Here is a 24,551-nt window from a genome sequence, read left to right on the forward strand (position 1 = left end):
TGATTTCTATGGCACTGTTGGTGGCGGCTGCCAAGTCCAAGTTTAGAGCTGGACACTGCTTTCCGCCCACCACCCCCGAGGTGCCCAGGGACCCCAGCCATGCCTGCTGCCCCTCGATGAGATAGAGGTGTGCGTGGGGGCGGCGGGGGGGGGGAGGTGGAGGGGCTGGGGGGGGGGCATGCCACAGCCCAGATCCCTTCAGGGACGGGGGCAGGAGCGTGAAGGCGATGAATCCCAGAGACTCGCTGATAAGTAATGTGGTTTCACTTCAGGTCATTTCCTGAAAGTCAGATCCACTTTGCACGTCAGGATGTCAGGACGAGAGCGGGGAGCTTCGCAATTCACTCTGGGGGCCTCCAAATTAAAAGCCAAATAGGATGTAGCTTTTGCCTGGGCTGCGTCTTCATCTGTCAAGAGCAGTTATCTTCATCGTCCTCTGCCAGGGGCCTGCTACTGTCAGTCACCCCTGCTCAGCACCCGCGTTTTTGCCGCCCCCACGCGGCGTCCCCTTGTGGGTCCCAGGTCCTGCTGGTTATTCAAAGTAGGAGGGAGGTGGGACTTGGGGCCCCAGTGGGAGGACTCGTCCAGCTGGGTCTTTAGAGAAACCTGCCACCTCTGGCCCAAACTGCTAGCCAGAGCCCTGCCACATGGGGCCTGGGTCAGACTCCCAGAGTTTCTCTCTGGGGAAAGGGTTGGGAATGCTCTCTAAAGGCCAGGCTTTTTTTTTTTTTTTTTTTCAGGGCTGCACCCAAGGCATATGGAAGTTCCCAGGCTAGGGGTCGACCCGGAGCTGCAGCTGCCAGCCTACACCACAGCCACAGCAATGCCAGATCCTTAACCCACTGAGCAAGGCCGGAGATCAAACCCATGTCCTCATGGATACTAGTTGGGTTCATTACCACTGAGCCATGATGGAAACTCCAAGGCCGGGCTATCTTGAGAGGATAGTGGCACAGTGTGATGCCCAGAAACTGGCAGCTCCAGCCCCTCGGAGGAGAGATGGGAAAGCAGGCAGGAAGGTGGATGGGGACCCAGCGAACAAGGGCCTCCCAGTCACACATTCAGTTTTAGTCCCGGCTCAGCCTTTTACCTGCTGTGTGACCTTGGGCCAATTGCTTCACCTCTCTGCGTTTCACCTTCTTCAAGTGGGACAGTCTTACCAGCCTCTCAGGACTGTACATTTTAAGGCTCATGAGAAGCCCAAGAGAGCACCATGGGGGCCCCACAGTGCTGTCCCCTTCAGGGCTGTGAGTCAGTGAGCCCTGGAAGAGAGCCTGGGACCCATGGGTTCTGCAGCAGGACCATGCAAGTAATGGGGGCCCTTGTCTTCTCCCTGCTCTCCCCACAGCTATTTAGGGGAGGGGGCTTGAAAGCTGTCTTGGGCTGTTTCTTCGTCTCCCTGGTGAACCAAGACTGCCAGACAATTGGCATCATTAAAAAAAAAAAAAAAAAAAAAAAGAAAGAAAGAAAAGAAGAAAAAAAAAACCCACTCTGGAGTTCCTTTTGTGGCTCAGCAGTTTAAGGACCTGATGTTGTCTCTGTGAGGATGCGGGTTTGATCCCTGGCCTTGCTCAGTGGGTTAAGGATCCGGCGTTGCCGTGAGCTAAGGTGTAGGTCGCAGATGCAGCTTGGATCCCCTGTGGCTGTGGCTGTGGGGTAGGCTGGCATCTGCAGCTCTGATTTGACCCCTGGCGCTGGGAACTTCTTTGTGCTGTGGGTACGGCCCTAAAAAGAAAAAAGAGGAAAAAAAAAAGATCCTTTTAATGCTGAGATGATGGGAGTTCTCAGGCTGTCTTTGTTACCAGGACATGGAAAGTGCTAAGTTGTCTCCCTTGAATGGAACTGTTTTCATTCATTCTCATGCTCACTGAATCTGGACTGGGTGCCGGCCCAGGGGCGTCGGGGGCTGGGCTGTCGGCCTTGGGGAGGGAGGGCACGCAAATAACGAATTTGTGGCTGTTAAAAAAAATCAGGACATCTTCCTGGAGGAAACGGACAGCCGGGTGGAGATGGAGGCGGCAGGGAGGAAAGGCAGGCTGAGCGCCTGGCTCTGTCCAGGGGGCGAAGAGCCATGTGGCCAGGTGTTGTGGTTGACAGTGACAGGGGCCTGGCCTGAACGTCTCTAACCCACCTACCGCTCCCTCTGTCCACCTTCCACCCTGGCCGTGGGAGGAGGGCTGGTCAGGGGGCCCCTTGGCACTCAGCTCCCCAAGCCCAGCGACGCTCAGGGGGGGAGGGCGGGAAAGGACTGGTTTGATCTGTGTTAGCCCCTCGAACCGGGAGATAGGCAGGCAGAGAAGGGAATGTAATTTATGTTAAAACAACACAAAACAAAACAAAACCCTTTGTGACTGAGAGTTCTCAACTGGAACAGCCCGACAGCTGGGCCCAAAGCCAGGAGGTAGGGCTGCAGGCAGGTCCCAGGATCTGGCAGCCCTTTGGTGCCCTCAGGAAGGCTTTGGGGGAGGGGGAGGGCTGCTATCCCCTCCCCAGCCCAACCTCCTGAGTCCCACCTTGTCTCTCTTCCTTCAGCCTCAGGTCTCATTAGTCTAGGATCTCAAGAAAGAGAAGGCTTAGGTCCAGAAACTTCCCGAAAGGGAGGGAGGTGAGCTTTCATTACGTGTGCCAGCTAGGTCTCAATGCCTACTGCCCTCGATCCTGCCAGGCAGCCCCAGGCCAGTTCAATGCCAGCGTGAGGATCCAAGGATGTCAGGACAATAAAGCCAAGAAAATAAAGGTCCCATCCCTGTGACCTCAGCAGGGCACAGAAACTGCTCCAGACAATGCAATCTGTGCCATAGTGGTGGCATCTACAGATGCCATGCAGGCTCAGAGATGGGAGCCTTTCCTCTGCCCGGAACCAGACAGAAGAGGGGGTGTCCATTAGGGTGTTGATGGTTGAGTAGGAGTTCGTCAGGCAGAGACGTGGTGGGAAGGCATCCTTGGCAGGGGCAAAGCATGAGCAAAGCAAGCAGGGGTGAGGGAAGCTGGGTTTGAGAAACTGAAGCTGCATTGCTGGAGTGGAGCCGAGTGCCTGTGTTTGAAGTCCTGCTCTGCCTTCTGGCTGTGTCACTTGGGGCAGTTTGCTTGACCTCTCTGTACCTCCATTTCCTCCTCTGTTAGTAGGTGCTAATAATAGTTGTAATAGTCATGAATGCTATTTATTTGCATTATTTAATGCTCATACTTTTCGCACTGCTAAAAGTGCACCGCCAGCTCCCCTCACAGGCGTGGGTAGGGGTGATTTTCTGGCGCCACGCTGTGGTTGGGTGGGGTCACGTGACCAGTCCAGGCCAATGATGGTGAGAAGTGCCATGTCCCGGCCTGGATGTTTTGTGGTCAGTGGGAGGGCCTCCAGAGCTCTCCGGTTTTCTTTCTGGCCCACTCTAGCCCCCAAAGCTGTTTGAGATGGGACTGCATGACCAGTCTGAGTCTCTAAGTAGCTCCAATGAGTGGAGTTCCCAGACAACCTCAATTGTTTGAGTCACTGAGACTTGGGGAAGTCTCTTTATCACCACTCCCAAGGGTTGTGACGGGGACACCGGGCATTAGCACAGGGAAAGCAAGGGACCCAGAACCCTGGCACATCACATTTGATAAGGGCTCGCTGCTCTTATCCTGAGTATTGTTAGGGAGGCGGAGCGAGGCAGCCACAGAAGGGGCTCAAATGGGAAGCAGAGTCTATTTAGGAAGCCTCTTGAGCACGAGGCTCAGAAGCTTGGGACTGATGCTGAAGGCAGCAGAGAAGCAATAAAGATAGATTGATTTATTTCTTTATTTATTGCTTTTTAGGGCTGCACCCAGGGCACATGGAAGTTTTCAGGCTAGGGGTTGAATCAGAGCTGTAGCTGCCAGCCTGCACCACAGCCACAGCAATGTGGGATCCGAGCTGTGTCTATGATCTACACCACAGCTCACGGCAACACTGGACCCTTAACCCACTGAGCGAGGCCAGGGATCAAACCCACGTCCTCGTGGTTGCTAGTCCGTTTTGTTACCGCTGAGCCACGACGGGAACTCTAATAAAGATTTTTTAAACAGAAGAATGACATGCTTTACAGGCAGTTCACTCCAGGACTTGGCAAACGACAGGCACTTAATAAATACTTCTTGAATGAATGAATGGATGGATGGATGAATGAATGGAATTTGGAGGAAGAGGGGAGCAGTGAGGAGACCATTTCAGCAGACCAGAGATCCCAGGGAGAGGGCTGGGCCCAGGGCAGGTGCCATGCATTTGGGTGGGACCCATAGCCAGGCACCAGGCTTCCGCTTCCACCCCTACCCGGGCAGGCAGCTCCATTGGCACCACGCCTGGTGTGCAAGGCACAACACCGCCTCATAACTCACTGTGTTTATGATGAAGCGGAGCGGTTGTGTGGGAAGACAGCCACTCTGATACCCAACAGCCCCCAGGGCCGTTCCTGATGCTTCTCCTCCACCAGCCCCTACTTAATATGCCAGCCCTCGCTCCCACGCCCTGCTCCCGGCATCCCCATCCATGGCCCCGGTCTCTCCCTGCCCTCCCCGCACGCAACCCTCCACCCGCCTCTCCAGCGCTGCAGCCTGGAGGAAATTTATTGCTGCCCCAAACTGCTACGGGCAAATACTAATAAAATGCTGTTTTGCTGCAATTTGTTTAATTGGCCACAGAAGAGACGTCTTGAGCATGTGCAGGCTCTGCCTGCGCCCGCCTGCCTGCCCGGCTCACAGATGCTGTCTGCTCTGCGCCTGGGCTCCCTGGCTGTGACCACTGAGGATGGGACGGTGGGGGAGAGGGGAGGCGGGAGGAGGCCGCTGGACTGGAGAGGGCAGTCACAAGCCCACCTCCGTCCTCTCACAGTTAACCCCTCAGGATCCTTGTGATCAGCCAGACTGCCTGGGTTCACCTCCCACCACCACTTCCTCTTCTTGGCTGTGTCCCCTGAGGCAACAGCTCCAGAGCCTCTCGGTGCCCCAGTTTCCTCATCCGTAAAATGGGAATGAGAATAGCAGCCTTCTGAGGATTAAATGAACGGACCCATACAAAACCCTCAGAACAATGCCTGGCTTGTGGGAAGCACAAAATCAGTGAAGAGCTTAGACTGGAGCTCCTCCCATCATGGCTCAGTGGTAACAAAACCGGCTAGGATCCATGAAGTCGTGGGTTCAATCCCTGGCCTCGGTCAGTGGATTAAGGATTCGGCATTGCTGGTGAGCTGTGGTGTAGGTCACAGACACGGCTCGGATCCCACATTGCTGTGGCTGTGGTATAGGTCAGCAGCTACAGCTCCGATTCAACCCCTAGCCTGGAAACTTCCATATGCCGCAGGTACGGTCCTTAAAAAACAAAACAAGGAGTTCCCGTTGTGGTGCAGTGGTTAACGAATCTGACTAGGAACCATGAGGTTGCGGGTTCGGTCCCTGCCCCTGCTCAGTGGGTTAACGATCCGGCGTTGCCGTGAGCTGTGGTGTAGGTTGCAGACTCGGCTCGGATCCAGCGTTGCTGTGGCTCTGGCGTAGGCCAGTGGCTACAGCTCCGATTCTACCCCGAGCCTGGGAACCTCCATATGCCACAGGAGCAGCCCAAAGAAATAGCAAAAAGACAAAACAAAACAAAACCCTTAGATTGCTTTGGTTCTAATTCCAGCTCTGCCATGTGCCAGTAGTGTGATCTTGGGCAGTTATTTAGCCACTTTGTAGCTCAGTTTCCCCATCTAGGAAATGCAGGTACTAATCACAGTTACCTTACTGAGTTGGGCGAAGCCTAAATGAGGGATTAGAACAGAGCCTGACATGTGGTAAGAGCCCAGATGTGTGGGCTTCTGTTCCTCAGCTTGTGGCAGTATGGGGAGCTCAGGACTCTCGTTAGGGCGTTTGGGAAGTTTTTGAACCCCAAGTTCCTTCAATGGAGGGAATTGTAGGGCAGGGATGAGTCCCCAGGGATAAGAATTCCCAGTGGCAAAAAATTTGAACTGGTTCAGGGCTAGCTGGCATGGCTGGGAAGGTGGAAGAAGACCTTTACTGTCTCCCAGAGGTCAGAAGGGACAGTGACCCAGCTGCAGCACCCCAGACAGAGCCCCGAGGCGGGGCTGCTGCTCTAGGGGTCAGTCCAGCCTCCCAGCTGCTCCCCTCTTGGCCCCTGGCACCCACACCCTGGGGGTGGGCACCTTGCCACCCTCCAGATGGCACCAGAAGAGGCTGGGGCGTGGGGGGAGGTGGAGGCCAGCCTACAGGATCTGGGCACCCAAGTCTTGGGACAGATGGGCTTGTGTCTGTCCCCAGCACAGGATGCCTGGGGGCACATTGGGGGCAGCAGCTCCCCCAGGGCCCATGACAAAGCTGGGCTTTAAGATCTCCCCAAGTCCTGGCCAAAAGAGTGTGAGATGGGAGTTGGGAGTCCCCAGGCGGGTCCCTTCTCTTTTCTGAGTAGGGAGGTTGCCTAGACGATATACCTGGTAAGCCAGGTGAAAGGGTTGGCCTGCAGCCTGGAGTCCCGCAAGTCCTCCGTGCCTCTGTTATGATTAATATTACTCCTCAACAGGGCAGAGGTTGAGATTGTGGACTCAGGGGTCAGATAGTCTGAGTTCAAATCCTGGCTCTGGGAGCTGTGGCTAAGAACCTGACTAGTATCCATGAGGACGTGGGTTTGATCCCTGACCTCAATCAGTGGATCCGGCATTGCCCCAAGCTGCAGTGTAGGTCGCAGATGCAGCTCAGATCATGTGTTGTTGTGGCTGTGGTGTAGACCAGCAGCTGCAGCCCTGATACTACCCCTAGCCCAAGAAATTCCATATGCTGCAGGTGTAGCCCTAAGAGGAGGAAAAAAAAAAAAATCCTGACTCTATCACATTCCAGCTGTGTGACCTCGGGGCAAGTGACTTAACCTTCCTGTGTCTTGGTTTCCATCTGCAGATGGACTGGTGCTAGATGAAGGTTTTTGTGAGGATTCAATAAAATCATATTGAACCCTTACTTTGTGCCCTGTCCGGTGAGTTTTATTTCGTTTCATTTTTCAGATGATGAAACCAAGGGTCAGAGAGGCAAAGACGCTTTCCCAAGATCTCACGACCAGGTAAGTGGCATCTGTGGCATTTTCAGCCACCATGGCCCAATGCCCTGTATCTCATCCTATTTCCCCGTTAAACGAGCTCCTGGCTGCTGGTTGGCTGACGTCCATACGATGCGGTGCACGCCCCCCCCCGCCCCACGCGTCTATGTTCTGTGTGTTTCTGGTAACCTTGCTTCGGCTGGCTCAGGAACCTTGGTCCAGAAAAAGCTTGCCCCTCCTGAAGAAACCTTTGACCCTGACCTTTAGGTCAGGAAAGCTAAGGTGCCCCCAGGTTACAGGAGGCCCTATGGCATCCGCATACGGACTTGAAGTCAGACCAACCTGAGCTGGAATCCCAGTGGGCAAGTCGCCCAGCTGCTCTGAGCTCTGCTTCCCGCATCTGCGGAAAGTGGAGGTGTTTGAGGAGGTGGCGGGACTCCTCGTAGAAGAGGGCGGATGGCACGGGGGTTGGAAATTCCGAATGATGGCTCTTCTCCTGGGAATTCAACTGTACGCTCTTGGGCAAATACGTCACCTCTCTCTACCTCATTTTCCTTATCTGTAAAAAGGGGGTGATGACAGTAGGACCCACCTCGGAGGGGTGTCATGTGGGTTAAAAATGAATTAATAAGAGTTCCCGCTGTGGCTCAGCAGGTTAAGGACCTGACGTTGTGTCTGTGAGAATGCAGGTTCGGTCCCTGGCCTCGCTCAGTGGGTTAAGGATTTGGCATTGCTGCAAGCTGCGGTGTAGATTGTGGATGCGGCTCGGATCTGGTGTTGCTGTGGCTGTGGCGTAGACCTGCAGCTGCAGCTCTGATTTGCCCCCTAGCCTGGGAACCTCCATATGCCTCGGGTGCAGGTATAAAAAGAAAAAAAAAAGTAGAATGAATACCTTCAAAATGCAGGACACAGAGCAGAGCACACAGGCAGTACCTGTATCTGGGCCACTCCATGGCTCCTTCCCAGTGGCTGTTTCTGGTATTATTATGCTGGTATTAATAGGCTTGTCCCTTTTGCTGTTAACACGGCAGGCAGGTGGTCAGTGCTTGTTGGCTTGTTGGCCAGGTGAGTGGCTGGGCGGGGCCTGGCCCGCCAGTGTGGACGGCTGCAGGGCAGCGCCCCCCCAGTCCACCCTCTGGGCTCTTGAGGATGGTGCTATTTGCAGTACCATAGAAAGCCCCACTGTGCCCCACCCTGGGGCCCTGGGCCAGGTGCTCTGTGCTTCTCTCCCTTCTGGACTCTTCTCGCAGCCTCCTCCCTGCAGCCTCCCTGCCTCTGATGGCTCCCCTACCCAGTCCAGGCATAATCTCCAAGCAGGGCTCCACTCCTATTCTCTGGCCTTAAGGCCCTTCCCCATGAAGTGAGGGCCTTCCTGAAGCAGCCTGCACCCCATTGTACAGAAGAGAACGTGGAGGCCCCAGAGGGAAAATGGTACCACCTCTCACAGTCTTGAGTGAAGGCAGCCAGGAGGGCCAGGGCTCAGGTTTGCAAGCAGGAAGGGAGGAGGGCCCACCACCATCTGGGCTTTGGAGTAAACAAATTGCCTTGTCAGTTCCCTGGTGGCCTAGTGGTTAAGGATCCAGCATGATCACTTCTATGGCATAGGTTTGATCCCTGGCCCTAGGAACTGCTACATGCTGCAGGCACAAACCAAAACAAAAAAAAAAATTTCTGTCCCCAGCCAGGGATGTTCCCAGGTTCTCTTCCCCCTCATCCAGTCTCAGGCATTAAATAGAACGGGAGGAGGAGGGCAGAACTTTCCCTCCTGGGCTCTGCAGAGCCCGATGCAGCCAGCTGTGGCAAGCAACAGCTGGATACACACACCAGGATGCATGGTCCCACGCCCTCTGCCAGGCTGGATGGTTGGAGAGGAGGGGGAAGGGCTGGATCTGGGCAGCTGCCGGGGAGAGCAACTTGAAAGGTGGGGCAGGTGGGTAGGGGGTGAGGAAGGGGAGGCCTCGGGAGGGCTCAGCCAGCCCCAGACCCCACGTCTCTTCCAGGAGGCCCCTGGGACTCAGGCAACCACATCCTGACTTGTGGGTGACTTTAGGGGTTCTGTAGGGGCAGCCCTGATGGGAAGCCTCGTCCCCCACTCTCCATCTCTGGGGAATGAGCTGCCATGTGGCAACAGGAAGCTGATAGGAGTGCACAGGACAAGGCAAGTCCCAAGAATGAGGGGGAAGGTAGTCATTAGAACAACTCGGGTTGGAGTTCCCTGGTGGCTCAGTGGTTAGGGACCCAGCATTGTCATTACTACAGCTTGGATCAGGGAATGCCTGGCCTGGGAATTTCCACATCTCTGTGGGAACGGCCAAAAAAAAAAAAAAAAAAAAAAAGCAGAAAACTGGAAACAAAAGAGGAATGAATACATAAATTGTGAAACAGCATGTAACACCACGCATGCACTAAGGAGAATACATCCACATGGGTGATTCTCAGTAGATAATGTTTAGCTTTTAAAAAGGGAAGTCGCAAAAAGAATAAAATCATAATAAAAAGGGAAGTCACAAAAGAATCCATAAAGTATGATTCTAGTTCAAAAGTGTATAAAATTAGGAATTTCTATTGTGGGTCAATAGTAACGAACCTGACTAGTATCCATGAAGACACAAGTTTGATCCCTGATCCCGCTCAGTGGGTTAAGGATCCAAGGTTGCCTTGAGTTGTGTAGGTCGTGGACATGGAGAGAATCTGGCATTGCTGTGGTTGTGGTGTAGGCTGGCAGTTACAGTTCCAATTCAACCTCTAGCCTAGGAACTTTATATGTTGTGGGTGAGGCCCTAAAAAGACAAAAATATATAAAATTAAATTATATATATTGTTTAGGAATTACCCATAAATGATAAAACTGTAAAGAACATACAAAAGGGTTCCTGCTATGGCACAGGAGGTGAAGGAGCCAGTGTCGTCTCTGTAGCAGCTCAGGTCATTGCTGGGGCACAAGTTTGATCCCCAGCCTTCGAATTTCCATATGCCATAGGGATGGCCATTAAAAAACTAAAAAAGAACATACAAACAAAAATTTTAAAACTGATTACTTCTGGGGGAAGAAAAAATATGGTGACCTCTGGAGGAAAGAGGAAATGTGATATGATAAGAGCTCAACAAGCTTTGAAAGTTTTGAAATTGACTCTTCTTAAACTGGGATCTGAGTCTAGGGTTATTGTTTTATTATTATTCTCATCATTCAGACAGTATATGTTGGAGTTACCATTGTGGATCAGCAGAAACATATCTACCAGCATCCATGAGGACGCAGATTCGATCCCTGGCCTCGCTCAGTGGGTTAAGGATCTGGTGTTGCCATGAGCTGTGGTGTAGGTCGCAGATGCAGCTTGGATCCCGCGTTGCTGTGGCTGTGGTGTAAGCCGGCGGCTAAAGCTCCGATTCGACCCCTAGCCTGGGAACCTCCATATGCCACAGGAGCGGCCCAAGAAATGGCAAAAAGACACCAAAAAAAAAAGGGTGTGTTATTTACATGTTCTTTTGTGCAAATAATACACCTCATTTTTCAAACAAAAGTTAAAGGTTTAAGTTGTATGCCAAGAATATCACAAACGTTAAAAGGCAAACAATAAAACACAAAAAGAGAGAAAACGCGCATAGGCTCCGTGACCTCTGTTCCCTAGCGCTCTCTGCTCGGGTCCCTTTGAGGAGTCACAGGGGTGCAGGAAGAGAGGGGACGTTGGAGCTCCTGTTCCTTCACACATATGTGTTAAGAACTGTAAGTGGGAACACAGGCCTTGGCTTCATGCAGCTCGGAGTCTAATGGAAGAGAGAGACAGCATGCAAGTTCGTAGGCAAGTCCCAGTCCATGTTTTAAGGGCTCTAACAGGTGTGTGCAAAAGCTGGCATGGACAAGTGGGCACCCAACTGGTAGGGATCACAGAAGGCTTCCTGGAGGAAGCGACAGCAAACTGATACCTGGAGGAGGAGGAGGCGCTCATCACAAAGGAACCAGGCAGGAAGAAGTGTTCCTGACAGAGATGGGTGCCAGGGCCCAGGGCAGGGTGAAGGGGGCATTCTGAGGAATCCAGAATTCAGTGTGGCCAGGAATGGCAGGAGGTAAGGCTGGCGTGGTGGGCCAGAGTCAGATCTTGGGGAGTTAGGACGGCTGAACTTTGTTTTGGTTTTTTGGTTTGGTTTTTTTTTTTTTTTTTTTTTTTTGTCTTTATTGCCATTTCTTGGGCCACTCCCACGGCATATGGAGGTTCCCAGGCTAGGGGTCGAATCGGAGCTGTAGCTGCCAGCCTACATCAGAGCCACAGTAACGCGGGATCCGAGCTGCGTCTGCAACCTACACCACAGCTCTCGGCAACGCTGGATCCTTAACCCACTGAGCAAGGCCAGGGATCGAACCCGAAACCTCATGGTTCCTAGTAGGTTTCGTTAACCACTGTGCCACGACAGGAACTCCTGAACTTTGTTTTGAAGGACTTGGAGCCCTGGAGGGTTTTGGCAGAGGAGCTCCAGTTTGCATTTGCACAAGAGGGCTCTGATTACAGCTGAAGAGCAGACTGGAGGCAGGGAGGCCAGGTGGGAGGCTGTCATAACAGTCCAAGATGGCAGCCCTGGCTGGCCTGTGTAAGATGCAGAACTGGTGGCACCTGCCAATGACTGGTTGGTGGGGTAAGGGCTCAGGAGGTACCAAAGGGAAGAGTCTGGTATCGGCTTGGCCCAGTCATGGCTGTGGTGCCAACCACCAAATAGGGGACATCAGGGTATGAGCAGGGTTGGCTGATGGGGATGGAGCAGAATCTGGGTTCAATTCTGGTTCTAGAGAATGTGAGGAGCCAGCTCCTGCTGCTGTCCGTATCCTGGTTCCTCCTCGCCCAGTGCTCCAAGCCTCAGGTCCCAGTTTGAGCATTTGCTTACCAAACACCCTCAGCAGGTCAGCAGTGTAGGGAAAACACAGAAATATACAGCCACCTGGTTCTTGCCCTCCAGGCCCTGGCAGTCAGCAGGGGAGATGGCCACGTGCACAAATGGCAGCAACACAAGGTCTGGTCTAAGTCAGAATTTTATTGCTTTGGACCAAGGCTGTCTGCAAGGGCAGTAAATGATTAAGGGCAAGAGAGGAGGGCCTTGGGGAGGGAGAGAGGCAGGGCTGCTGGCTGACTCAGAGCCAGGGGACTGGGTTCAAGGTCCCAGCTCTGCCTTAACGTGGGTGACTTTGGCCGAAGGGCTGTTTCTCTCTGGGCCTCTGTTTCCTCACCTGTCAAATGGGAACCAGAACAAAGCTCAAGGGCGTTCCCATTGTGGCTCAGCACGTTGTCTCTGTGAGGATGTGGATTTGCCGATCCCTGGCCTCTCTCAGTGGGTTAAGGATCCGGTGTTGCTGCCAGCTGCAGAGGAGGTTGAAGATGCGGCTCGGATCCAGTGTTGCCATGGGGGTAGCATAGGCCGGCAGCTACAGGTCTGATTCAACCCCTAGCCTGGGAACATCCATATCCTGCAGATGCAGCCATAAAAAGAAAAGAAAAGAAAAAAAGCTCAAGCTTTCTGTTCCAAAGGCCAAAGTGGGATCAGCGGGGTTAATGGACCCAGATCATCTCTGAGAATGTTATGTGTCACTCCTTTGCAAGGGGTTGAGGTCCACTCTGTCCCAGTCATGGGGTTTGTTCTGGAGGCTGGTGCTTTTGGAACCAAGCGGACCAGATTTCAAATCCTGGTTCTGCCATTTTCTGGCCAGCCACCTTTCAGCAAGTGAGGTAAGCTGTCCAGCCTCAGTGTCTGTAAAATGGGCTGAGTGCCCCTGCACCCAGGGTGGATGAGATCGCTGTCCGTGCCTGTCCAGGGCTCCAGCAGTGACACCTATGTCTGCGGGGGTGGCACCAAATCTCTGGGACATGTTCACCTCCAGCCCCAGATGCCCCAGGGCCCTGGCCATTCTTAACCACACATCTTCACAGCCACACAAGAGGTCCACGTGGGCCCCTCCATCGCCATCCTGCCCAGTGGGAGAGGGGGCCGAAGGTCCCAGCAGCTGGGACCCAGATAACACACACACCAGTGGGGCCCCGGGCCTGTGGAAACTTCCCAGATAAACGCCGCCTCCCCAGATAACTGGGGCCTATCAGCCTGTCATCTTGTTCTCCAAACCACGTTGCCGCGATAAAGGGATTGTGTGGGGCTGCATCTGCCTGGGCCCAGGAGGGAGCTTCTCATGGGTTCTTTTTTTTTCCCTCTCACTCTTATTAACGACAAATGTTTGGCCCCTTCCGGGACAAACCAGTCCTCTGGCGGCCCAAGTCTCCCAGCTCAGCTCTCCCTCCCTTTCTCTCACAGCTTTGCAAGAGGGCCATTTGTCCCCTTTGTCGTCCTGCCACAGGAGGAGATGAGGGCCTGGGAGATGGGATTAAGCAGAGGCAGAGAGGCCCGTTCTGTTTAGGGGTCCGTGCAAGGGGGCTGCCCTGTGACAGGGGTGCCTACGATAACCAGCAGTTCTTTTTTTGTTTCTTCTTTTTGGGGCCGCACTTGTGGCATAAGGAAGCTTCCAGGCTAGGGGTCAAATCAGAGCTGCAGCTGCCAGCCAATGCCATAGCCACAGCAATGTGGCATCCGAGCCATGTCTGGGACCTACACCATAGCTCACAGCAATGCTAGATCCTTAACCCACTGAGCGAGGCCAGGGATCAAACCCACATCCTCATGGATTCTAGTCAGGTTCATAACCCACTGAGCCACAGCGGCAACTCTAACCAGCTATGCTGCAGTGCTTACTATGGAGGAGGAAGAGCTCAGCTTATCCCGTGGGAGGGGCCTCCTTTGTTTCCATTTCACAGGTAAGGCAACTGAGGCTCAGGCTCTAATAAATACATCTGGAACTAAAGGCCAGGTCTGAAGCCTCCGCACCCTAGGCCCTCGCCCTACGCACCCTGTTCCCAGAGTCTGCGCTATGCCTGGCCATTTCTGGGGCTTGGGAGGAGCCAGGAGGCTTCTGTCCTGAGCACAAACAGAGAAGTCTGAGCCACAACTGGAAGCTGGCTTTGGGCAGGGGCTGGGGTGCTGGACCAGAATCTGAGCCTCAGAGAATCTCACTGCCTCGCCCCCAAACTCTTCAACCCCTCATCCCAGGGTTGAAGTAGCCTTGGAGGGTCCATTAAAGCAAGGGTCTCACAGGACAGAGGGCGACGGGGAGGCAAAAACGAGGCATGTGAGGTGCCCACACGCATCCAGGGAGTGAGTGCTTGGCATGAAGAATTTGGCTTCCTGTGATCCCAACTCACTGATTTTACAGATGAGGAAACTGAGCCCCAAAGATGGGGCATGACTCACAAAAGGCTCCAGAGGTAATCAAAGCGGAGCTGGGAATCAAATCCTCCTGCAGCGCAGGCTGTTTCCACGCTCCCGTGTTAGTCACGTTCCTCCAGATGCAGCCGCTCGCACGAAAGCATGGCCACAGACCCTGCCCTCCTGCAGAGCCTCAGACACGAGGCAGGGGCCACCCAGATGCGCACAGAACTCACCCACACTTTGGAGCACACGTGCTCAGGCTGACACTCCCCATGACACCGAGTGGGACCCACTGTCCAGCTCCCCTGCCCCAGGACCTGGAGGCCACACTGCTTGCCTTGTGCTCTCTCCACCCGCCCCCCCCAGCCAGAACAGCACCTGCCGCCAGAACACCCCAGCCACCTCTCCAGAACAGCACCGAGCTGGGGAGCTCCATGCTGTGCTTAAAAAGGGCACTTAATTTTTCATTCTTAAATGCTGGGACACTCTTGTCTTCCAGCTTCGCCCAAACCCCTTGGTGGAGATGGATGGGGGCGCAGAACACAGTTATCAGAAAGATTAAGCCGGGACTTGTCATTTTTTTATATCACAAAGAGCAGTCAGCCCTACGAGTGATGTCCTCCACTCCGCCAGGATGAGTCCAGAACCTTTAGTGCCAGTAGTAAAAGAGACTATAAAAAACACCATCGGAGAAAGGGTAATGATGAAATTTAACTGCTCCCGATCGCACACCTGGGGTCTGCTCACCGAGGAACCGGGGGTTCGGCCACATCATCCTTTACGGCTGTGTCCTTGTCTCGGAGTTTAAGGTCCTTCCACTGAACCAGAACATTGTGACCACTGCTGGGACCCTGGGGCCCATCTGCCCCACCCCGCGCTCCCTGCCAGGAGCGCAGAGAGAGGGAGGGAGCAGGACAGGCCCTGTCGAGGGAGGCCTTAGGCAGAGGGGTCATGAGGCTGGGTATCCCACTGAGTCCCGCTGAGCTGCGAGGTTATGGAGGCCACCCAGCCACAGCTGCTGTTGAAGACGGCACGAGGCGAGGCTCTGGTTGGCTCTGATTTTATTTCCTTCCTTTCTTCTTTGCCACCTCCCTCCTCCCCGCTCCATCTCACTTTTATATGCCAAGTACTGTGTCACGTCCAACATGGGTACCAGAGTCTTCTATCAACCTTGGGATGCAGTACTCTGCTCACCTAGTTCCGAGACGTCCCCCACTCCGGTCCCTCTCGCTCCATGACCCCACACTCTGCTGCCCCTTTCTCCCTTCCAATGCTCTCTTCTAGCCAGTTGAGTTCTTCAAAAGAACTTGCTCTGTCCAGCCTCTGAGCGTCCGTACATGCTGTTCCCTCCGCCTGGACTACTCCTTGATTAGCGCCTACTCGTCAGCAGGTCTGTCATAACTGCCTCCAGGAAGCCCTCCCTGCCTTTCAGCTTCCTTTTGCCAAGAGCTCCCTCAGCCAACTGCGCTTCCCCTTCAAGACACATACCATGGCACCGTATGGTCATGGCTTGTTCAATCGTGAGGTCAGTGAGGGCCCTTGTTGAGGGCACTGTTCTGGGTCTGAGGCTTTAGTGGGAAACCAAACAGACAAAAAGCTCATCTTCCAGTGGAGGTGGGTAGAATGAGACTGTCCGTCTTATTCAAATGTCGTGGATGTGTCCCTAAAGACGAGGTTGCATTTATTTTGGCCTCAGAAGGCCCTGTGAGGCAGGTGGTATCACCCTGACTGCACAACCAAGTGCCCTTGGGTCACCCGGTTAGAGAACTGCAGAACCAAGGTTCAAGGCCAGGTCTGTTGGGCAGCTGAGCCACAGGGTCTTGCACAATTCTGCCTCCTCTCGCTCACCCTGCTCAGGCCTCATTGACCTCCTTGCTAGTCCTTGGCGTGCCAGGCAAGCCCTTTGCCTCTGAGCCTTTGCACATGTTGTTCCCTTGGCTTGGAATACTCTTCCTGCAGAAAAACAGGCTCACCGCCTCACCTCCCTCAAGTTTTTGCCCAGGTGTCATCTTCTCAATAAAGTCTTCCCTGACACAATTGCATGCACGCATGTGCATACACACATACTCCTATGCCCCCCCCCCCATATTCTATATATTACCTACTGTGTCTACCTTTCTAGAGCATTCGTTTCCCCAAGGGTAGGGGTTTTGCCAATTTTTTTTATTGTTGTATCTCTAGTGCCTGTAATATGTGCTCAGGAAACACTTGCTACGCAAATGGACAGGTGGATACAAGACACACAGAGCTGAACCAGGCTGGGTCCCCACCCCAAAAGGCCTGAAGTCCAGCCAAGAGAGAGGGACTGTGGCTCCAGAGCAAGAGGCGTGCTCTCCCAGAGGTGTGCACAGAGGACGAGCCACACCTCAACGCTGGTCCCCTCCCCAGCTCAGGACAGGGCCCTCTCCCAGGACTCACCCCCTCTCTGAGCACCCAGGCAGCCTGGCTATGGGCACAGAGCACCCCTGTCAGCCCCAGAGCAGGCAAGCTGAGAGGGGGGGCCGTGTGAGCTGGACTTGGTCCAGGCCAAGGGCTGCAGTGACCTCAAGAGTCTGAGCCCTGAGGCTCCGCAGCCTCTTCCCTATGAAAGCTCTGGAATCAGAGGCTCTCAGGAACCCAGCTCCCAGTTCTTGCTCCCTCCTCCCTGTTGGGCAGTGGCGTGATCATGAGGAACCCAAACTTTGGATTCAAGCAGGCCTGTGGTCAGATCCTGGCTGACCTCAAACAGCTGTATTTCCTTCTCTGAATCCCAATTTCTCATCACAAAAATCGGAGAACAGATGCCTCGCTCTGCTCCGAGGTTGCTGTGTAAAGCGGAAATGATACGTGCCTTGTTGTGGTGATGCCTTGCAAACACTCAAGAAGCGAGGTAGCTGTAGCAATCCTCAAACTGCAGACCGGTGGGTGCTCCCACGGGTGTCGGGGGCTGTGGTCTCCCCCTGGCCCCGGGCTCAGGTTTGGTCCTATTCGGGGGCCAGGAGCTCTCCCGCACACCCTCCTGGCTCATCCACGCCAGCCGGGCAGCAGCCAGCAGCGAGTTTAAGGGGCCAGGTGAGCATATGGCCTCATGACAGACTTGGTTGGAGACGGGTCTGCTTCCTCTCCCTCGTTAGTGTCGCCCGGGGGGCCTGCTCTCTCCTTAGCAGAGGCCTGGATAACGAAGGCCACAGCCTATTAATTGCGGTGACAGTGATAAAGGAAGAGGGGGAGGCTGCTATTTGTCTTGCCCGTAACCTCTCGCATCATTCCAAGATGAATGAAAACTCATTTTCTGCTTTGATTCGGTCTAATTTCCCTGGGCCCCCTGGGCCTGGTGGGGGGAAGGGACTCAGGGCCCCTGCTGAGAAGGAATGGAGGGGAGGAGGGGGCGGGGTCAGAGGTCACAGAGGGAGGAGGACCGGCTCCATCCACTTGGGAGCCAAGGACTTGCTGGGGGGGGGGGGGCAGTGATTGGCGCGTTCATTCATTAGGCACCGACTGGTTGGGTCCTGTCCAGGTGCTCGCTCGCTGATAGGATTCACAAATAATCCTGTAAGGAGGAAATCAGCTACCCATTTCACAGGTGAGACAGTAGCGGTGGTGGAGAGAAAACGGCTTGTACAAGATTGCACAGTTGAAGCCAAAGTCTGGCTTCATCAGGGAGGGTCTGTCCAGCGCCAGCGCCGGCTCTTACCCCGTCATCTCCCGCCGGGATGAATGAATGACTTTATCAGAACGGAAGCCCCTAGAGAAGAATGACCATCTGGGTCGGGGAGCTACCACCCTCCTGTCCATTCTCCCCCAGGGGACATCGGACGAGGAGGGAAAAGGGTGGAGGGTGGACCTTTTCCTTCATCAAGAAAAAGAGACAGGCATCCCTGTTGTGGAGCAGTGGAAACAAATCCAACTAGGAACCAAGAGGTTGCAGGTTTGATCCCTGGCCTCGCTCAGTGAGTTAAGTGGGTTAAGGATCCAGCCTTGCTGTGAGCTATGGAATAGGTGGGTGGCTACAGCTCCGATCCAACCCCTAGCCTGGGAACTTCCATATGCCTCGGGTATGGCCCTAAAAAGCAAAAAAAGAAAAAAAAAGAAAGAAAAAAAATGCAGAGACAGACTACGAACCTTCCTGGAATTGCCATTTTCTTTTTTGGAAGATGGAGCCAACAGTGCCGGCCTCCCAGGACCACAGGGCGGCTGGAGAGCCGCGGGTGATGAGAAGGGGTGTGAAGGCGCTTCACACCTGGTACTTCCTCCTGGTTTCTAGAAAGGGAGAGGGAGCCAGGAGCCCCCAGCGATTTATCCCAGACTGATTAACCACATGTCTAGGGATCATCTGCCTGTGAGTCCCTGGACCAGCCCAACCTGGTCACTTGCTGTATCACCGGAGTCCCCTCTGGGGATCCAGAGGGCCTCCGAGGCCAGGGAGCAAGAGCGGCCGAGGCCCTTGGCCTGTCTGCTAAAGTGGCCTTGCAGCCCCAGAGAGCACGTGGGCCGTGAAGAAGGTGGGAGATGCCTCCAGGGCCAGTTCACTGTAGAGACCCAGCAAAGTGTCTTGAACACGCTTTTGCTTCATAAACATCTTCTCAGGGCTTTGGAGCAGAAGGTCTGGAGGGGCTGGCTGCAAGTGGGAGGAAGTTTTAGGCGGTGCGATGCTTGACGAAGAGTGTGGGCCTGGTGTGAATGCTCTGCCACTGACTCCGTACTGTGTGACCTTGGGCGATTGCTTTGCCTCTCTGGCCCTCGCTTCCCTTATCTGTAAGATGGGGTCGTAACAGTCTCTCCTTCATACGATTACCGGTTAACTTCTGTAAAGCACTTGGAGCAGGGTTGGGTACAGGGCAGGGCCTGCGCTGTGTTCAGAGGGGTGGCGGCCGGGAAGGGCTGGTCTTGGGCCTGGGTCTATGTGGGGAGTGAGGCAGCTGACTCCACTTGTGACTGTGCCCCTCCTGCACCGCTGCCACCACCTCCAAGGGAGTCCTCCCATCTGCCCCGGATCTGAATTGCAAATGGCCTTCCCTTCCCCACCCCTCGGCTCCAGCTGGAGCCCAGGACACAGAAGTCCAGGGCAGATGTGTTTGTGCGCCTGCAGGATGCCTGTAGCCTGGCTTTGTCTCCAAGGCTCTGTAGGCGGAGCCCTCAGACCGGGGGCCCCTTTGCAGCAGTCTGCGAAAGGGGAAGCAAGGTCCAGTGAGACCCATCTAGCCTGGCCTCCAAGGCCTTCGCAGCCTGCCCCCGCCTTCTCTCTCTGCTTCTGTAAGAAGCCTCTGCTCCTTCCTCCCCTGCCCCTTACTTCCAGCCTCAGCCCTGCCTCCCACTACCTGAGAAGCCGTGTGCTGCTGCGGGTCCCTTCCTACAGATGGGGACACAGAGCCCCAGGTGCACAGCTGGCCACCAGGCAGAGTTGGGATACACAACCATATCTTGTGCACTCTGGAGCCCCACATGTCACCATGGCCCTGGCCGGCCACTCCGAAGACTCTGCCAAAACATACGGGAGAAAAGAAGTCAGGGAGTTGGGAACAATAGTGAAGGCACAAGAGGAGCGTCTATAGGTCATTCATGGATTTGATATTTACCAAGTGCCTACCAGGTGCTGGGCACTCGGAGAGATGATGAGAATGAGAATGGCACCAATGAGAACAGCAACAAATATGACGGTAATGATGCAAAAGCCGTTGCTGATGTGTCCTGAGCTCCTACGATGCACTTGGCACTGAGCTGGGTGTTTCGGGTGCAGAACTCTAATCTTCGCGGTAAATTCTGCAAAGCAGTTCTGTTATTATGACCACATTATAGATGAGTCAACTAACGAAAGCTCAGAGAGGCCAAGGCTCTCGTGTCACAAAGATTTTGTGCACCTTGGAGTTTCCGTCGTGGCTCAGTGGTTAACGAACCCGACTGGCATCCATGAGGACGCAGGTTTGATCCCTGGCCTCCCTCAGTGGATAAGGATCCAGCATTGCCGTGAGCTGTGGTGTAGGTTGCAGAGGTGGCTCAGATCCTGCATTTCTGTGGCTATGGTGTAGGTCAGTAGCTACAGCTCTGATTTGACCCCTGGTCTGCGAACCTCCATGTGCTGCAGGTACCTAAAAAGACAAAAGACAAAAAAAAAAAAAAAAAGATTTTGTGCACCTGTCCGAGATTTGAACCCTGGCCTGTTTCTGAATAACAGCAGCAATGGCGGTCACTGCTTAGCACATCTTGGGTCCTTTCTGTGTGCCACACCGTTTGCTAAGCACTCAAAATGACAACATAGCCTTGAAGAGGAGTGACAAGTTTAGACTAATTAAGCTCATTCAGTCACCTGCTTCCAGACTTACTGGGAGCAGAAGGCCTAGCCTCAGTCTCTTCCTGGATAATCATGGGCTGCCTTAAGCATTAGGCAGACCTGGGTTCGAAGCCTGGTCCCTCATCTGTAAGATGAGAAAATGGTACCCAGATGGTCATGATTAGCTGGAACATTCCTTATTGGGTAGGATTGATATTTTCTAGCCTGAGAACAGGCCCTCCAGCCAGAGCATCACAGGTCCCCGAGCATCCAGTTCTCACCCCTCCTTGTCCCCCACCTCTGCATCTTGTGGGGGTCCTCTGTCTCCCGGAGAAGCTCAGCCACTTCTGCAAGGGTGCATGCTGGAGCTTTTTATCTTCCACCAGGTTGTGGGCGGGGACATAGCAGAGACATGTGGGGTTTCAGGTAAAGAGACAGTGTGAGACTTTGAGGAGTGGGGGGTAGGAGGAGAGGGGAGGGATGCCAAAGAGAGACAGCAAGAGGAAATGGAATGGAAGTCAAACAACAAAACAAAACAGAAGACCAGAACCAAAAGACCAAGACCCTACCAGACAGGAGACAGAAAGATGGAGACAAAACAGAGCAAAAGCAAAAGAGAGGGAGAAGTAGCAGAAACTAGAAAGATGCTGCCAGAGAAAAAGTGGTGGGAGGGGCAGGGTCCCTCAAGCAGCTGGACAAGGACAGGGACAAAGCTAACCTCCTCCACCCCCCACTGGGCCAGGCTTTCAGACTCCAGCGTCCCTGCTGCTGAGAGACAAAGGCCTCTTCTCCCACTTTGGAATGAATTTGATATTCAATCAATGAAGATTAAGCCACCCAAGGTAAGGGGGTTTTTACATCCGTAAGGAAGTCAAATACGATTATGCAGATGAGAAAATTATCCCGTGATGAGGCCCGTCTCATGTAGGATAATTCCAGGAAAGGGTGGACTCCCACCCCAACAGCGTATCTTCAAGACCAGATGGAGATGGGGGAGGCGAGGACCCAGAGATGGGTGCTCGGGGATGTGCTGACCAGGCATCCTGCTCCAAGAAGTTGGTCGGAGGTGTCTGCCCCCCGATGTCCCTTTCTGGAAAAGCAGACACTCAGCTTCGGCCAGGAAAGACCTTAACACGAGCTTTGACCCTGCTGTGTCCATTGCAACTCTTTGGACTTTAGCTTTGGTCTTGAAACAAAAGCGCTCCAGAGTAGGCTTCTCAAACTTTAGTGTGAGTACAGAACACCTGAAGATGCAGGTTCTGATTTAGTGGATCCAGGGGAGGCTCTGCATTTCTTTCTTTCTTTCTTTTTTTTTTTTTTTTAGGGCCACACTGGCGGCATATGGAGGTTCCCAGGCTAGGGGTCGAATCGGAGCTGTAGCCGCCGGCCTATGCCACCATCACAGCATTGCGGGATCTGAGCCGCATCTGCAACCTACACCACAGCTCACAGCAATGCCAGATCCTTAATAACCCACTGAGCAAGGCCAGGGATCAAACCCACATCCTCATGGATGCTAGTCGGGTTCGTTAACCACTGAGCCCCGACGGGAACTCCAAGGGTCTGCATTTCTAACTGTCTACCAGGTCCATGGGCCACACCTTAGAGGGTAGCATTAGATTCACTTAGGAGCATTTAAAAAACTACCAATGCCCATTGCCCACTGCAGACCTGTTAAATCAGAGTCTCTGGAGAAGAGCCTAGGCACAGTTTTTTTGTTTTGTTTTGTTTTTTGCTTTTTAGGGCCGCACCCACAGCATATGAAATTTCCTAGGCTAGGGGTCCAATCGGAGCTACAGCTGCCGGCCTACACCACAGCCACAGCAATATGGGACCTAAGCCGCATCTGCAATCTACACCACAGCTCATGGCAACACCAGATCCTTAACCCACTGAGTGAGGCCAGGGATCGAACCCGCAACCTCATGGTTCCTGGTCAGCTTCCTTTCCTCTGTGCCACAGCAGGAACTCTGGCACGGGTATTTTTTAAAAAGATGATTCTGATGTGCAGCCTGGGTTGAGAACCTCTGGCCTGAATGATGCTGGGCTCGGCTCGTGAGAAGTCTGTGGGTCTGTTCCAAGTCTCCAGGGACCTTCAAGCCCCAGGACCCTCAGAAGCCACAGACATGGGTGGGGCCATGGGAGAGGTGGGGAGGGACTAAAGGTGGGGTCAGTGACCCAAGGTGGGACAGGCGGAGGACACTGCCCTGGGCCTGGGGAGCCTTGGTGGTAACCGCTAAAATCAGCGCTTCTGTATTAAATACCTACTCATACACCACCAATGTTCTTTACTACATATAGTCTACTGTGTATACACGTGTTCTCTCCAGCCCCAAAGTGGAAATATTATCATTTCCGCTTGACAGATAAGGAAATTAGGCTCACAGAAGCAAAGCAATCTTTTTTTTTTTTTTTTTTGGTCTTTTTAGGGCTGCACCTGCAGCATATGGAGGGTCCCAGGCTAGGGGTCCAATCGGAGCCGTAGATGCCAGCCTACGCAACAGCTCATGGCAACACCGGATCCTTAACGCACTGAGCAAGGCCAGGGATCGAACCCACAACCTCGGAGTTGGATTCATTTCTGCTGCACCATCACAGGAACTCTGAGGCAAAGCAATTTTTCCCAAGGCTATTGAGTCAGGATTCGAACCCATCTGAGCTTGATCCCCAAAGTCCATGCTCTTTCTACTCTAGCCATCTCCTCCCATTCACTGGGTCACCTTACCCAAGAAAGTTGGTGGCTAGCCCCTGGGCCCTCAGGTCTGACCGAGCCAGGGTCACTCTGCCTGCTCTGCCTGAGGGAGGCCAGTCTCACATGGAGGAGGTGGGTGAGGAAAGGTTTAGAAGTCAGGCAGCCCTGAGTTCAAATCCTTCTCCTGTAGTTCGGTAACCTTGGGCAGGTCATTTACCTTCTCTGAGTGACAGGCTCCTCCTTGGCCACATAGGGATAATGGGCCAACTTCCAGGGTTGCCGAGAGGAGAGGACACCAGGGAGCATGTGTGCGGCATGGAGTAGACAGGTGTCGATGGAGTGGGTACGGGTGTAGACAGAGATTTGCCCCCTGCGAGGGGATGGAAGCTGATTGAGCCAAGGCACAAAGATTCTAGAACTCATAATTCTTCACTCTCACCCTGAGAAGCCCAAGAGCAGAGCCCTGGCCACAGGTTGTGCCTCCACTCTGTGTGTGACACCACCATGGACAGGAACCCAGTACTTCCCAGGCGATGTGTCAGGGCCTGACCCACGCCTGCCTGAGCCAAGTCTGAGCCTGTAACCACTAGCGCCGCAACACCAGCGGCTGAGACAAGACTCTGCCACCCAGGGCAGGTCTCCTCCACCTGCCAAGGAAACTTGGGGAATGGCTCCCAGCACCTCTCCCAGAGTAGGTAGCCTTTACCTGTTGGTGAGCATGGGAGTGGGAGCTGTGGCCCGTGAGTTCCCTTTCGTAAAGAGAGGCAGTGGTCCTGGGCCATCTCGTGGAACCTTCAAGCACCAGACAGCCTTCCTCTCCTCTCCCAGGGTTTGGTCTCAGAGAACCGTCCGTCCTGCGTCCTCGGCTGCTGAGTAGTGTCTCGTCCTATACGAGGGGCCGGGTGGGGATGGAATCCAGCTCCGGATTGGCTCACCAACCTCTGCTTCTTTGTTAGTTGTCATGAAAACCTCCCATGTGTCATCAGGGAAAAATGTACCTCTGTGGACCTCAGTCTCATTCTCTGTGAAATGGAGACAGTTGGAGTTCCCACTGTGGCTCAGCAGTAAGGAACTGAACTAGGATCCATGAGGATGCAGGTTTGACCCCTGGCATCGTTCAGTGGGTTAAGGATCTGGCATTGCCATGAGCTGTGGCATAAGCTGGCAGCTGTAGCCCCAATTGGACCCCTAGCCTGGGAACCTCCATCTGCCGTATTGGTCCTAAAAAGAAAAAAAAAAAAAAAAAAAAAAAAAAAAAAAAATGGAGCCAGCACTGGTGCTCCCTGAAGGTCACAGCCCTTCCGGCCTGCCTCCCGTCATCCCCTCGCGCTCAACCCGCCCAGCTC

The 24,551-nt window shown here is 53.9% G+C and overlaps 1 protein-coding gene across 1 annotated transcript in view; it reads left to right on the top strand.

Annotated features, from left to right (window-relative positions):
• LOC110255902 overlaps nucleotides 1-14,530 on the top strand; it is a 107,526-nt gene extending 92,996 nt beyond the window's left edge. The window contains exons 5-6 of the mRNA XM_021066309.1: nucleotides 6,999-7,054; nucleotides 14,404-14,530. Of these exons, the coding sequence (XP_020921968.1) occupies nucleotides 6,999-7,054; nucleotides 14,404-14,530 (183 nt within the window). The remainder of the gene's footprint in view (nucleotides 1-6,998; nucleotides 7,055-14,403) is intronic.

Source organism: Sus scrofa, chromosome 12 (assembly GCF_000003025.6).
Source record: "Sus scrofa isolate TJ Tabasco breed Duroc chromosome 12, Sscrofa11.1, whole genome shotgun sequence".
Taxonomy (NCBI): Eukaryota; Metazoa; Chordata; class Mammalia; order Artiodactyla; family Suidae; genus Sus; species Sus scrofa.